General features: G+C 40.4%; 1 protein-coding gene across 1 annotated transcript; it reads left to right on the plus strand.

Annotated features, from left to right (window-relative positions):
- The first annotated feature begins 4,379 nt into the window (after positions 1–4,379).
- Positions 4,380–15,133, plus strand: ppm1kb (protein phosphatase, Mg2+/Mn2+ dependent 1Kb). Its single transcript, XM_030053374.1, has 7 exons — positions 4,380–4,513; positions 5,661–6,189; positions 6,407–6,507; positions 9,032–9,197; positions 10,750–10,894; positions 11,600–11,734; positions 12,398–15,133. The coding sequence occupies exons 2-7, from the start codon at positions 5,720–5,722 to the stop codon at positions 12,527–12,529; spliced, it is 1,149 nt and encodes a 382-aa protein (XP_029909234.1). The 5' UTR covers positions 4,380–4,513; positions 5,661–5,719; the 3' UTR covers positions 12,530–15,133.
- The last annotated feature ends 402 nt before the right edge of the window (positions 15,134–15,535 follow it).

The raw sequence follows: 15,535 nt of genomic DNA on the forward strand, positions 1-15,535 counted from the left end.
GTCACCGAACACGTGACTTTGCTGTCAAAATAAATAAATGTAAATAATCATTTTTTTTTTTTAAATCTCCTCAAAGTGGAGATGAGGATGAAGAAAATCTCAATTAAATGAAGTTACAGTACAACTAAATTTCTGTCATTGCATGATGTAATAATAATTAAAAAAAAAAAAAATGTTAAGGAGTGAAGGTGCTATACACAGTGTAGCCCACATGCCACCTTGATGAAGAAAAAAATAAACATTTTCATATGCATAGAACAGAGCAGGCCCACCATCCCGTGTTCCCTCTCCTTTTGGATTGCAGTAAAAAAGAATGTGTTTTGTCGAAATCTGATCTAATGTAAGAGAAAATCTTGCTGTGATGTTGCTGTGCGGATTTTTAGGAGATGCTACTGTATTAAGTTTTCTGCCTGAGCATGTGGTTGCTCACTGTGGGAGATGTAACACCCCCCAGAAGCTCTGAATAGTTTTCGTCAGCAGTGAGAAACATCTTGATCATCACTTTAAATGTGGACAGGTGTACACAGAACACAACACTTTACTACTTAATGTTTCACTGGTGTGTTGTTATCAGTTCACTGTATTTTGAAATGTGTGAGTGAGCAAATATCATTTCTCTCATAGTTACAGATGGAATAAGATTCCGCGGTTTCCCTGTTTTTGTGTGTGTAAATTGCAAATCACATAACAGGACAAGTTTCATGTTCCAGTTTTCGATATTGAGGAGACTCTTCTTTTGCTCCTCTGACAACTCTGTAGAGATAGACCGAAAAATCTGGATTACTTCACCAATGGACAAATGCCCATCACATTTGGTATTCTGCCAGACAACAGGATGCATTTTGGATGATGCCTGTCAACAGGATGGATTTTATTTGTACATTTTGGAAGTGGAGAGGATTGCATGTTCATTGTGTCTGGGAAGCTTACTTTGGAGTTCAGTTTGATCCTCATCCCCTTCCCCCACCTGCATTTCTGTTTTTGCACCTGTTGGAAACATACATCTCTTGATGCGCTTGAACACATCTTTAGTGAAGTACCTGGGGTCATAGGGGGTTTCAGGTATTTCAACTTCAGACTCCCCCACCTAGGTGACCCGACCGGGAGTGATCAGTTCCCAGCCTGTGTCCAAGCAACATTAGACCATGGTTTGTCCCTTGTGATCCACAGCCCCCTTGAGGCCCTCTCTGCTGTTTCGAAGGCTCTAGTGATGGCTTTTCTTTTACGTGCCCCTGTAATGCCCAGGAAGCTGTAAGCTTTGCACAGTGATCTTCCTGCAAAGCCCCTGCTCCTTACTTCAATGGGTATGCAGCGTGCCCACCACCCCCGTCTGCGGCAATCCTCCACCAGCTCTGCATACGTCTCTGCCTTCCTTCCACTCGCCTCCCCCAGCCTCTCTTCTCAGGGCACTGTCAGCTCAAGCATGGCCACCTGTCTAGATGTTTCAGAGAACAGCACTATGTCTGGTCTGAGGCTGGTCTCCATGATCATCGCTGGGAATTGAAGTTGTTTCCACAGGTCCACCCTCATCTGCCAGTCACACGCTGTTCCCAGGAGGCCTTCTTGAGATTTTTCTCGGGGGTTGGGGTGTTCTCCTGCCAGAATGAATGTAATTTGGTGCTTTGATGATTGGAGGTGCTTGCTCTGGTTGATGGCGCTGCAGATGGTCTCAGCAACCGCCCTCAGCACCTGGTCATGGCGCCAGCAATAGCGGCCTTCTTCTAGTGCTTTGGGACAGCTGCTGAGGATGTGCTTCAGTGTTTAGTGTCTCTGGCACAAGGTGCCAGAGAAGAGGAACCTGATCCTGCACCTGAACATCCGGAAACTGCACCTGAAAATCCTTTGTGTTTTTTATTTGTGATTTCCATCAACAATATCTCTAGATAAGCATCATGCCACCTGGAATGTATGATATGTATGCAATGCACCCTCCTGAGAGAAGAAGGAGCTGCCAAAAACAAGAATTCACATTAAGATTGTCTGCTTTTGTCAACCCAAACAGATTTCTCACACATTTATTGTTGTTACCACATGTGTAGCACTTTCAGAGGAACATTTTAGGACTGCACTGCTGGTCATTAGGTTGCCTCAGAAAAATATGAAATTGTCCAGATAGCTAATAGGATAACATTCAATAGGAGAGTGATTTTAATATCTTGAAAATTAATACCTGTGTTACATTATCCGACAGAGAATTCCAGCAAGGCCTGGGGTAATTTCTAATCTGTCTTGGCAGACTAATAAAAATATATTACCTGTAAAATTATAAATTTTAAAAGGTCTCAGGATTAATTACCTTTTATTAAAGTAGTGGAATGTTGTTTATAAAAAGGATGTTTGGCCTAAACCTGTTTGTTAAGACAGTGTTAACTTTGCAAACAATTTTCTCAGCACACTGAACCTTGGCACATTGAAGTTACACTGAAATTGACACAGTAAACACAGTAATCCCTGGACCATAACAAAAGATTGGCATAACCACAGCCCACAGCCTGAATGTGACATTTCCAATCAACACTCTGCAAACTATTACAAGCATTTGAGATAGCTTAATCATGAATGGTGTTGAGAGAAATATTTGCACACCTGCTCACTTGGTTTATCAGCCTTTACCAAGGATACCTCTCCATTATTTCTGGTACATATAAGCTGTTTATTACAGCTGGACAATTGTGCAATTTGAGGTTTCAGCGTGAGCATTAAGTATATGTTTCTGTACTGTACTGTCTATAGAAGACCCCAGAGCATGAAGTGACACAGGGCACATCGTTACACAGAGGTTAATTAAACTCTAGATAGAAATGTACACTTAATGTCCCGTGTGTGTCTTTTCATTTCACTTCCTCTGAGAAAATGTTGGGCTGATTAAAAAAATATCTGTGGTTTTTCCAACAGTGTGTTTTTGTCAGTAAGTAACTTTTTTTGGTTCACGATTGGTGAATGTGAATAAGATTCAAATCATATGTCTGATAAGTTAAATGAAATGATAGTATACAAATAATTAGCATGGTAGTGCAACCCCTTGCAAGAGTAGACCACAACATGCACATAATGCAGCTTGTTATAACACTTAAGCTCTAACATTAGAGACTCAGTAATAATAATAATTTTCATACGTATGTATTAGCAGACAAATGAGATACAGGGTAATAAAAACTATTAGAGGAAATTCCAAAACACTTCTTCAATGACAAAACTTTTGGGCCACCTGAAAGTACACTTTTGTGGGCCACCCACCCCAGAGCAAGTTTTTATCACCAATCAATTTTACAGATCTTTTTTTCCCCTTACGACAATGTATCATCATTTTTGTTCATTTTCTGTTCCTCTGTTGTCTTAACAGCAGACAAAATCCCTGTATTTATACTGTTGTCAGCTGTAACCATGTCGTAGCCCATACCGCCCATGGGGTCCTAGGCTATTAAAAAAAGGCTGAGTCAGGGTCTCTGACCCAATGGGACCTACTGGGTATGACAAATGCACACAAACTGAACACAAACTGTTTCAACTTCTCCCCTCTGATTAGTGCTACAGAGCACTGTTCGCCAGAACCACCCACCACAGAAACAGTTTTTTCCCCGGGCTGTTGCTCTGATGAACTCTTCATAGTCAAAGAGTGTCAGGTCCATACACACTGCATCATTGTACATCACTGCACATCATCGTGTACATAGTTGTTAAAGTGGTTGTTTGTTTCCTTGTTTATTTTTATTTTTACTTAAGTCAAAATTGTGGTTAAAACATTCAAATATGGGAATGTTTTGCCTTTGCAAGAGTTGGTGACTTGAACAGGATCAGCTGACTGCCCAGAGACAGGTACGACTCATCAATTATGCAGACACACCGCAGCCTTTCTGTCTTAGGACAACCAGAGGTTTCATTTTCCAGCTGAATGGTGACCCTCATATGCACTGAAGCTATGGCCAAGCAATGAATTCTGAATGTATAAATCTGCATTAGGAAGATAACCAGATGACTGCTGATGATATTATGCTACACATCCTAGTGTTTGTGATTCAAACCTGTAAAATAAAGGTTGAATTCTAGGGTTAGGATAAAGTTCCAATCATCCATGTGGTGACGATTGATAGTAACAGACAAAATTTCAGAAGATATTCCCTGACACATTTCAAAGTTATCCAACTTTTCTAATCCTGCCTGCCTGGTGAAATACCATCCAGCTAGAGCAGCTGAGGTTGTGCAAGTATGTATCGTTACATGTTACATACATCTCTGATTGGCTCCGGTGTCCTTCTCTGGCCATCGGCTATTGGTGGATGCTGCTGTTAGTCATACTCGGAAACCAATCATCTGAGTTGTAGTCGGGACCTCAAAGGAGGCGTAGCCGCTTCTGCCTCTGTGATTCGCGCGGTCCACATCACAGCTCTTGTTTGATAACATTGGGGCTGCAACACCACAGCAAGGGCGGCGGTGTAATATCTATCCCAGCTGTGAAGCTTAATGCCGCGATTTAAGGATCAGCGAATGTTAATTGTAATTTGAAGCGTTCAAGGTAAGGCCTGTCAACGAAAACATTGCAGAAAATTCGAGGAATAGCCTTAGGTGTTGTCATACAAACTGCGCACCGCTAATGCTAGATCACTAGCAAATCGGCTAACGCTAGCTAACGTTGTATGGTTGCTAATGTTTAACGCTGACGGAACTTGGTGCCGTCGCTTCATTGTTGTTTTCGAAACGGCACCTCAGTTGTACACTATTCAGAGGATTGATAATATTCTGGGTGATACGCCAGTTCGGTGTTTGTGTATCGAAATCAGACGGAAAATGTATTTGGTGAACGGCGATACAAAGTCTAACGGTTGCTGCTAACGATAGCGCGAGCTGCTACGGCTGTCAGTTGCATCATTCGTGTGATGTTAGTTGGGTTAGTTGTAATAGCGAGTTGCACCTGTAGTTACTAACGAGTTTTAGCCCCAGTCCTGCAGGGCACAGAGTTATGAAGTTAGAGGATGGATGTTAACATTATAAGTTAAATATAGCTCGCAGTTTTGTGTGACTTTTTAATTGGAACTCTGGTTTGATTTATTTCTCTTAATGACGATAATATCATCACAGACCACAGTCAAAGTATTATAGTGAAACATGGCAACTGTACAGCTTTTGCATTTGATACCCCTTGTTTTTGTTTTGTTTTGTTTTTTGCGGAAATGTGAGGTGACAGTTTTTACGTCAATTTAATAATTTTTGTTGACATTCCACCGTGGAGAAATGCATTCCCATTGAAACAAGTAACAACCGTAATGTGGAAAATAGCAAACACACGGAGCTCTCCAAAAACTGCTTGAGTTGGCATTACCTGTTTGTTTGTTTGTTTGTTTGTTTGTTTGTTTGTTTGTTTTAACCATGATTAAACATGAGGTTCTCATAACTTGATTTCCATTGTGAACAAGATAAGTAAGCACACTTAGAAGTATTTGCATCATCCAAACCAGTTTCTGCTGGCTTTGGGATAAGGAGACCAGAACATTTGCTTAATGATTGGTGATTTGAAGAAACCTTTAGCTAAACATGAAAACGCTGTGTCAGTGACAATAGCTACAGTGTTTCAGCCATTGTGGTTGTGTGGCTCGTGTAGAATGCATTTGTGTTTGTAGTGTTTGTTATACTGGTGCCAGTCTAACTAGTATATTTTCCCTTAGTGTTTGCACAGCAGGTCCCTCTCCGTCTGCATCCTCTCCAGTGATCTGCTGTCAGGGTGATGTCAGCAGCCTGTCTTGCGCACCTGGCAAGGTGCGGTAGGCCTCCCATGGGTCGCAGTGGTCTGTTGCAGATGGCTTTGGTCGCACTCCCACTCCAACTGGACAGTCAGCTTCACTTTAATATCTTCCGGAGACAGTTTTACTGCCCTTCAGAACTACGACCCAGCAACACACGCTTTGACCCAGACAGCAGTGGTCGCCCCACCACTTGGGACTCGTTTGGCATCTGGGACAACCGTATTGATGAGCCCATTCTGCTGCCACCCAGCATCCGTTATGGCAAGCCCATTCCCAAGGTCAGTCTGTCAAAAGTGGGCTGTGCTTCGCTCATTGGTCAGCGTAGAGAAAATGAGGACCGCTTCCAGGTTTCCCAGATGACTGACAGCATCCTCTACTTTGCCGTCTTTGATGGTCATGGTGGGCCAGAAGCAGCTGACTTTTGTGATAAATACATGGAGAAATATATCAAGTAAGTCAACTGAGGGAATTCGCAAGATAACTGTAGTGCTGCCGCTATGCCCAGAGAGGCAGGATATACCTAATACCTATCATTGTCAAGGAAACTTTATTTGAACGACTAACTGGCTTAATTTATTGTCAAGTGAAAAAAAATTATAGCAAATGAATGTTGTATGTTTGTAAATGATATTCTGATCACTGTGTATTTTCACTGGTTGTCATTTCAGGGACCTCTTGGCAGGCGAGGACAATCTTGAATTAGTTTTAACAAAAGCCTTCCTTGAAGTAGACAAAGCTCTCGCAAAGCACTTGCACTTCTCTCCAAATGGTAGGTTCTTTCACATCACATTTAGGTAGATGCACTGTCCAGATAAATCTAATGACTGTTTTTTTTTGTTTGTTTGTTTGTTTGTTTGTTTGTTTTTTTGTAAAATTTCATGTACTTGTCGTACTCGGAGTTTGAAGCTTTGGTTTTCTAACCTGTGACCCTTAGACTCTGGGTTAGAGTTTTACCATTCAAATCAAACTTGTGAGCACTGTTCAGACTCAACTGAGAAATGTGTGGAATAAACACATAATGGTTTAATCACTGATAATTGATAAGGCAAGTAGAGTGAACATTGATTCTTTATTTCTTCTAATACTTCAACTAAACATTAACATTCTTTCATACTGCATTGCTTTTTATTGACCCGTGGTGGGAGTTAGGCTTATGAAGAGCATCTCTCAAACAAATGAAAACAAACATGTTCTCCCAATAAGTTATGAGGTCTGTGAGGTTAGCCCTTATCATATAGATAGACTTTATTCAGTTTGACTTCTCTTGGCAGATTTATTTTCTGATTAAGAAATCTCTTGATGTAGAAGCTACACTACCTGTTTGGTGGCCATACATGGGCCACACTGTGTGAAATGTCCCAATATGCCTGTGTGTGTGTGTGCATGTTATCTACGGCAGCTGCTGACCCAGCTAAGAGCTGGAGGCCCTTGGCACCTTTGTGGATGACGAGGGGCATAGATATTGAAGGAGAGTCCAGCGGGTCCTATATCCTGGACTACTGGAAGGTTCCCTATCTTTCTCTCACTCCTCTCTCTCTTCCTTTTCTTTTTCTCTCTAACCAAGTGTATGCTAAGCTTCCTGTGAGACAGTGCTTCACTTTGAAATGTAGAAGTGTATGACATCAGTGACAGAACCAGCCAGTGAGATGCACTCAGTTTAATATGCAGACCAGGCAAAAAAGAGGCACGTTCTTTAAAGTTGCCAGAAAACCCTCTAATGGCGCTATTCCACTAGAACCTACTCGGCTCGACTCTACTCGCCTCGACACGGTTTTGGTCGTTTTCCATTACAATTGAGTACCACCTCACCATGGGTGGAGTCGTCATAGCAAGGTGGCACACCGTCCAGCTCCCTCTGGATTCTTTGGGCCGCCACAAAGCACAGAAAAGTCTCCATCTCTTCATTTGACCATGGTACCGGTTTACTTGCCATGTTCTGACTTTGCCAACTTCAGCGATAATCAATGCGCACAGTCGCTGTTGCCGTTTTTTTGTTTGTTTGTTTGTTTGTTTTTAAATGCTGGGTTTGGTTTTCGTGAAAGAATCGCTCTCATGAGTTGTCACTCTCTGTCCAATCAGTGGCCTGCACGGCGTTTACGTCACATTTCGGCTTGACTCAGCTCGCTTGGAACCCCGGCCAAGTAGGTACTGAAATAGTACCTGCCACCAGGTACCACCACCTAATGGAAAAGCTTACAAATCGAGTAGAGCCGAGCTGTGTCGAGCCGAGTAGGTACTAGTGGAAAAGCACCATTATTTATCTCTGTGGAGAGAGATAAGCAAGCTTGCAAATGTCAGCAATCACATGCACTTTGTGACTTCTGCAATGCTGTTTTGTCAGATCTGTGAACTCTTAAAGATCAATTTCAGTGTAGATATGTGTAGCAAAGTTGCATTTCACTTGCTGAAACAGTCTTTGCCAGATACTGAGTGTTGTGTTGTAATGCGCTACCAAGTTTTAGGACAATCTGTATAGGCTATATCATATAAGGTTTTTAATTTTCTTATTTCTATAATTATATTGAAGCTGAATCATGCAAGTACTTTACACCCCAAAAGGTCATAAATTGCCCATTTTAGAGGTGTAAAGGAAAAGTGAATTAACAAAGTGTCTCAAACTTCTGTTCTCACAGAGCAATAAGTAAAGTAATAGCCTATTGCTTTTGAAATCAATCAATCAAGCGAGTTTATTTTTTAATGTGTAATCATAGAAGTTCAAATCTCAGTGAAATGTAATCCTGCTAGTCCTTCAATTTATGCATCAAAGAGTTTAAATCGGATAGGAATAGTAATAATCTTAAATATATTATGTGTATGGTTGCAGGGGAGGGGGTTTAGCCAGAGGCCACATTTGGGCTCCCGGTGGCCTGAGGTAGAAGCTCTTCCTTAGTAATGCATTAGCCAGGAAATGGGTATTGCAATACTTTTTGAGTAACAAACCCAACACTGAACATTGAGATGTGCTATTGCCAGTAATTAACAAGAAGTGGTCCATGTTTAAGAGTGCACAGTGCTGTAAAATTTGCTCTGGACCTCAACTCTGTGCTGAAACAATTCAGCTTGCATGTGTGACTGTCTCCTCTATTATTTTATTATGTATCCACTCGCTAAATTCCCTATGTATGACTTCAAACCCATGTGTGTATATACTGCATACGTTTGAATGTGTGTATGTGAGATAGAGTGATATAGAGCCATGTTTGTTGATGTACACCGTGTCAACTATGACTACTTTCTTGTGTGCACCTTGGTAGCATATGCCACCTCTCATGTTCCTTTAAATGTCTCTGTAGGACCTGGGATGAATGCAGGGTCTACCGCCACAGTGGCACTGCTGAGGGATGGCATTGAACTGGTGGTGGCTAGTGTCGGCGACAGCCGTGCCATGCTGTGCCGCAAGGGCAAGGCTGTTAAACTCACCGTGGACCACACTCCTGAAAGGAAGGATGAGAAAGAGAGGTACACACATATTGGCATTACTGTCAAGAATGCAAGTTACAACAAAAAGAGGTAAATCACAAAGTGACAGAAACACGTAGCTTCCATGCAGGCCCCCCACAGACAACAAGAGCTATGATTGGTCCGCCGAACTACATCATTTTCGGCATTTCGCCCCTCTGGCATCACTTTCTGTTGTGGCAGCATAATTTTTAAAAGAACTGCTGATGTGATCGCATCCCGACTCGTCGGTTGATTTCAAATTGTTTGGAAAGTTTGGATCATGCTGGTTCTGGATCTACTGCTGCTCCTTTTAAAAATGGCGCCCATAGCATTTTGGTTGAGAATTGCTTAGCATTTAACACAGAGGCATACCGGGCACACACCATTTGCGTGGCAACTGCATGTGTGTTGCGTCGAGTGTCGGCAGAACCATAATCCGGCCTTAAGGGGACCAGATATTCAAAGACCAGAGACCAGAGATTGTGGAGACATGAAAAGCCTCCAGTTAAGGATACTGCTACACTTTTATGAGTGTTGAGGCTTAGGTTTAGGCTTTAAAAAACAGAGCAGTGGACATAAGATAACATTTATTTCCATAAGGAAGAGGAAGTAGAGATCTGAAAATCACAAGCACTTACATGTTTTAAACTTCTGCCATCTGCATGATGCTACTGTGCCCCCCTGTTCACGAAAAACCGGTCCAAACAATCGTTTATTCAACAAGCCATCAAATTCTTAAACACAACCAAGTAACAGGGTGTCCAGCAGAGGCCTGTATCACAAAGCGGGATTAAGGGGTTAGCAAGATAACTTCAGGCTCAACTCCGGATTTTCTGTATCACAAAGCTGGTTCACCTCTGATCGGGATAGAAAACCTGTCCTAATCCTATCCTGAAAGCTAGCCTGCTCCGGGGCAGGCTAACTTTCAGGATAGGATTGAATCCTACATAAAGCACCGCCCCCTGGCCAATCAGCTGTTTGCCAAACCAGGCAAGGGCCCTTGGAATTGTCCTAACTTTTACCCCATATACGGCGCCCCTGGCCATGGTACCCTGACTGTTCTATCCTTTATAGTCACGTTCCCACACTTGCAAACACTTAAATCTCAGCGCCTTAATTGAAATGCACAGAATGTAAGCAGAATGTAAGCGTTGATCTCTGCATCATTGCTAGAGGCCTGCTAGAAAGTTGTATCACGCTGGACTACAAATCAGTTACATGAGAATCACTACATTGAATGTGTGAACAAATTAAGCTGAATTAGTTCCTAGAACCAGCAGTAGTAACATTTATCCAGAATATTATTAGTGTTTCAGTCCCAGGTAATCAGGACACACTATTCAGTTTAGTACCAGCTCTCATTTCCATACTAATTATGAATGTCCATTTTTGCTGCAGTGTTCTCTAACTATACAATAAATAGTTAGACAGATGTATTATTAACAGTTGAGGCAGTCATTTCAGCTTTGGAAAAAAAAATGTCTAATTAAAAAAATATATTATTATACTCAGTTTCTCTCTGCTTAAGTAATTCTCTGTGTACCTCCCCCACCCGTGTGCTCTCCACAAGGATAAAGAAGAGTGGAGGTTTTGTGACCTGGAATAGTCTGGGGCAGCCGCACGTCAACGGCAGGTTGGCCATGACACGCAGCATCGGAGATTTTGACCTCAAGAACATGGGGGTAATCGCCGAGCCTGAAACCAGGAGGATATCGGTAGGTATCTGGAACTGGATCCGGTCACAACTCAGGAAAAATAATTTAAATCTTGTCTGCTGGGTGTTTTAGAGTCAGCTTAACAGGATTTATAACATTTTATTACTTTGTAGCCTCTCATAGCATTGAAGAGTAATTTCTTTTTTTTTTTTTTTTTGCTGGTTTTAGAGGTAGTGCTCCATTGTTTTTGCTTTCGGAGATAGTGCAGTAGCCTAAATGCAAGCCAGACTCACAACAATAGAGGTGTTTAATAAACACCCTTATCTTAATCTTTGTATATTTGGATATGAGCTGATGCATATTTTTGGATTGTTCCTCTTTATGTAATAATGTGAATAGTGCAAATATCTAGTGATGCATACTTGCATGTCTACTTTAGCTTGTAAATATGTTCATGTTGTATTTATTTATTCTTGCTGTGTTTCTTCAGTATCTTTGGTTGTTATTTATAACTTTTATTACTTTTTTCTGTCTTATTCTTTGTGACAACTTTCTGATCTTCACTGTCGCAACAACCCAGTTTTCCCATGAGGCTCAGCAGAATTTCATCTAATCTCTAAATGCAAATAATTCTTTGGTGCCATTTGGAGGAAAATACCTTTTTCACCTCCATCAGATTGATTATTTAGGCATAACAAAAAGCTGACAAGTTTTCAGTTTCCAAATGTTGGAAATTTTGCTAAATATTCCTTGCTCTTTCTTCAGTTGACCCATGTTCACGACGCATTCCTGGCTCTGACCACAGATGGCATCAACTTCATCATGAACAGCCAGGAGATCTGCGATGTCATCAATCAGTGCCATGACCCCAAAGAGGCTGCCCAGAGGATATCTGACCAGGTTGGGATCGTATTGGGTTTTTGAGAATCTAATGCCTCTGTTTATATTTTTTACACTAAACTTGATTTTGTAATAGCTTAGCTGCACATGAAATAAAATTGGAAATCAGGTTGGAAATGGACCAGACACAAAAATATCATAATATCCATTGATGGAATCCTTTTGACCAGTTTTGACATTATTACAATGATGTTCTGAGGTATGTTGATTACATTGCATTCTCCATTTTAACTGTGCAGCCTATTAAAATTTGAAATCCTTCCGGGCTAGCAATGGAAAAGTTGAACCACCTTTAGTAAGTGTCCGTTGATAAGTAGCTGTCTTTTTATGTAAGGTATTTTACAGCCTTTTTTTATGCACAGCACATTGATTATAATGTAAAGGGAGACAAAAAATACTGATCATGTGCTGTGTGTAAAACAGTTGTAAATTTAATTCATTTGGTATCAATTTGATCCTCATAATGGCTGCGCTTAATCCTACTCTTCAGAGGCTAAAATAATAAAGTGAGTCATAATTACTGTTGTCAAAACACAGTATATATCACACAGTCAGAATTGTTCATTCAAATTGTCTGTCCAGGCAGCTTAACTAGCAAATTAATCTGTAAGCACACCTTTACACCCATGTTGATGTTTCTGGCATTTTGTTTCCTTCTCTCAGGCTCTTCAATACGGCTCAGAGGACAACAGCACGATTATTGTGGTTCCCTTCGGTGCCTGGGGGAAGCAGAAGAGTTCAGATACTAGCTTCTCCTTCAGCCGAAGTTTTGTGTCCAGTGGCCGCTGGGCTTAGTCGACAGGATGTTAGGAGTAGAATGGAATGGTCTGTGGACCTGATTAATGTGCAATACAGTCTTTGAACAGGGATGAAGGGTGCAGTTTGCCCAAGTAATGCCTTAGGGATCCAACATGTTATGGATTAGCATGGTATTTATTGGCCTCAGTGAAAGGAGAGGCAGCGGATTCATTATGTGCACTAAATGAAACACGTCCTTTGCATAGAGGGTTTTATTTTCCTCAGAAGCCAATGACCTCATAGGTGCTTGATAACCAAGAAGTTTCTCAATGGCAAACAGGTATTCATGATGACATGCAAGCTATCTGTGAACAAATATGTAGCCTGCCTGTTCATCATGGACTGATTAGACTTTGAGACTTGTATGTTATTAACTTTCCCAGAATTGCACTTTTTATTTTCAAGGTACATTGAGCTAATGTTAAAGGTGTGTCTTTGGCAGCATGGTGCACCTGTTTTTTTTTTTTTTTTTTTTTTTTTTTTTTTTTTTTTTACCAGTTTGTTTTGAATTCTATAGACTTTTAGTTTGGCCCGTTTCTCAGTGTTAAGGCCAGGACTACACACCTCAGAGAGAGCAGGGAAATATGGAGGAGTTGTCATTTCAATTGGAATTACATTGCATTCTCTCATAATACAAAAATACAAAATTGATGTTCTAATTTGGCTCTAATCACTGACAAATCCACTTTGATTTACAAGGTAGAGCATTGCCACTGAGGACTTATGAAACAACTGTAATACAAACATAGGGAGAAGAAGTTATTATGGGGGTCCAGTTACTTTGTCATGGGCTAAGTCTGGTACTATAACTACTATTTCCAGTGGAGATCTCTATTGTTTTAAGTCTAGGACTTGTTTTTATCTGTATCTGAGCACCCAGCCCTTAGAGAATTAACAGGGGATCCATATCTAAGCTTTTGAAAATGGTTTTGGCCTGACTGTGGACCTTAAGTAATTTTCAGTGTTCCAGTTGTCTCATTCTTCTGGGCATCTCCATTCCTGAGCGGTGCTCATTAATGTTGTACTGTTCACATCCCTATCGCACAAATTTGAAGGGTGGGAGGAAATTTCCAGAAACCCAATGTCAAATCCAGTGGTTCAGCAAATGACGTGAATGAAGCTAGATTATGCTATGGCAGCATATAGCAGTTCAACATGATGATTAGGACATGTTTGGAAACATGTTCATAATTTTCCTTGTATTTAAACCATTGTTCATACATGCAGCTGAGGTTGTATCTACACTGACACAAGACAGGTTTTGCTAATGTGCTTAAAAAAAGTTCTTTAGGTACAGAAGTGTCCTGTTTATGTTTTGTAAATAATTATATTTATGTACATTTTGTTATGTCTGTAATATATACACCTCTCTATGTTGCATTTACTGGATTATGATTAAGAGATTCTCACATATCGGAATACTTAACCAAATGTGTACATGCACCACGCTTTTGCCTAGATGTTGTATTTTACTAAGCCAACTTCCTATAAGAATCAAACATGCAATATTATGGTGCTTGTAGTTCAGTTAGTAACAATCAGCAGTTCCCTGTGTCTATGACTTCTGTGTCACTCATACAGAAAGCACATTTAATGCAACACAAATGAAAAGAATTGCTTAGGTTAGAGCCATATCTGACATGTGAATGTTTGCTTAAATACCCTCCACGACCGGAAAATACAATCAAATCCTGTTGGAAATACAACAACAATTAAACTTTTCCTTTCTTGGTTGAACTAAGGTTAGCCTTCCTTTCATTGATAATAAAAGGAAGGCTTCAGTGGTCAGATTGCCTGTACAGTTTCTGTTCACTGTTGATATGCTTTCCTTGTTGAGTGGTTGTCAAACTTAGAAGAAATGCAAAACTTAATATTTGTGAGTGCTGTTAAAATTTTGCACCACTCATGTTCTATTCATGATACTGTTGCAGTTGTAGAGCTCCAACGATTAGTCGCATAATCAGTGAGTCAGTAACTATTAGATTAATCACCAACTATTTCGATTATTGATTAATCGTTTTGAGTCATTTTAAAAAAGAAAATTTCCAGATTCTCTGATCCCAGCTCTCAAAGGTGAATCATTTCTGGTTAACTAATACTGTTTGTGGGTTGTTAACTTGGTTGGGACAAAACAAGACATTTGAGGATCCCAACTTGGGCTGTGGGAAAGTGTGATCAACATTTTTCAACATTTTCTGACATTTTATGGACCAAACAACTAATTGTTTAATCAATAATGAAAATAATCGTTGCAGCTCTATGCAGTTGTGTGACCTCCAGCTTTCCTCAGACTCCATGTATAAATCTTATGTAAATACTGTTTTTCCCTTCTTCACATATAGAATTAAGCCTTGATTCATGATAAGGATTTTGTCATTACACTCTTCTCATCTGTGAAATTTATAATAGCATATTCAGTTTTTATTGTGTGTTGAACAGCTGCTTTGCAACCATATCCATCTGTAGCCAAGGAGCTGTTCCTGGGACCTAAAAGTGACTCTTTGAATCAGACTGTTAACACTGTATTAAATACAGTAAATGGCTTGTGACTCATGTAATATACTGTTGAAAACTCCTCAAATTAAAAATGATCAATCAAAAGGTCTGCTGTGTTAGTTAAAATGTATGCGCTCATATGAATATGACAACATGTGATGAGGACATTTAGGTGTTGCCTGTATTTGGTATATAACTATGACATAATAATGGAGTCTGGATAATTGACTTCTTATATTTCCAACCAACTTTAGAAAAACAAGTGGACATGGCATGAGTACACATCATTGCAACACTTATTTTGGCTTTCAAATAATTAGGATGGAGTGCTGAGAGTAGTTTGTTCCATCCAGAGGGCCAAATGTGTACAATATTTTCAGCAGTGATTAATGCACAGATAGAAGCTTACATTACAGCTGATGATGTCACTTTGTACCAGCTGGCATCCCATAATTACTGGTCAAACTGATGGCATTGCAGTTTTCATGTTATATTAACTTAAACTGA

This window comes from Myripristis murdjan, chromosome 1 (assembly GCF_902150065.1).
Source record: "Myripristis murdjan chromosome 1, fMyrMur1.1, whole genome shotgun sequence".
Taxonomy (NCBI): domain Eukaryota; kingdom Metazoa; phylum Chordata; class Actinopteri; order Holocentriformes; family Holocentridae; genus Myripristis; species Myripristis murdjan.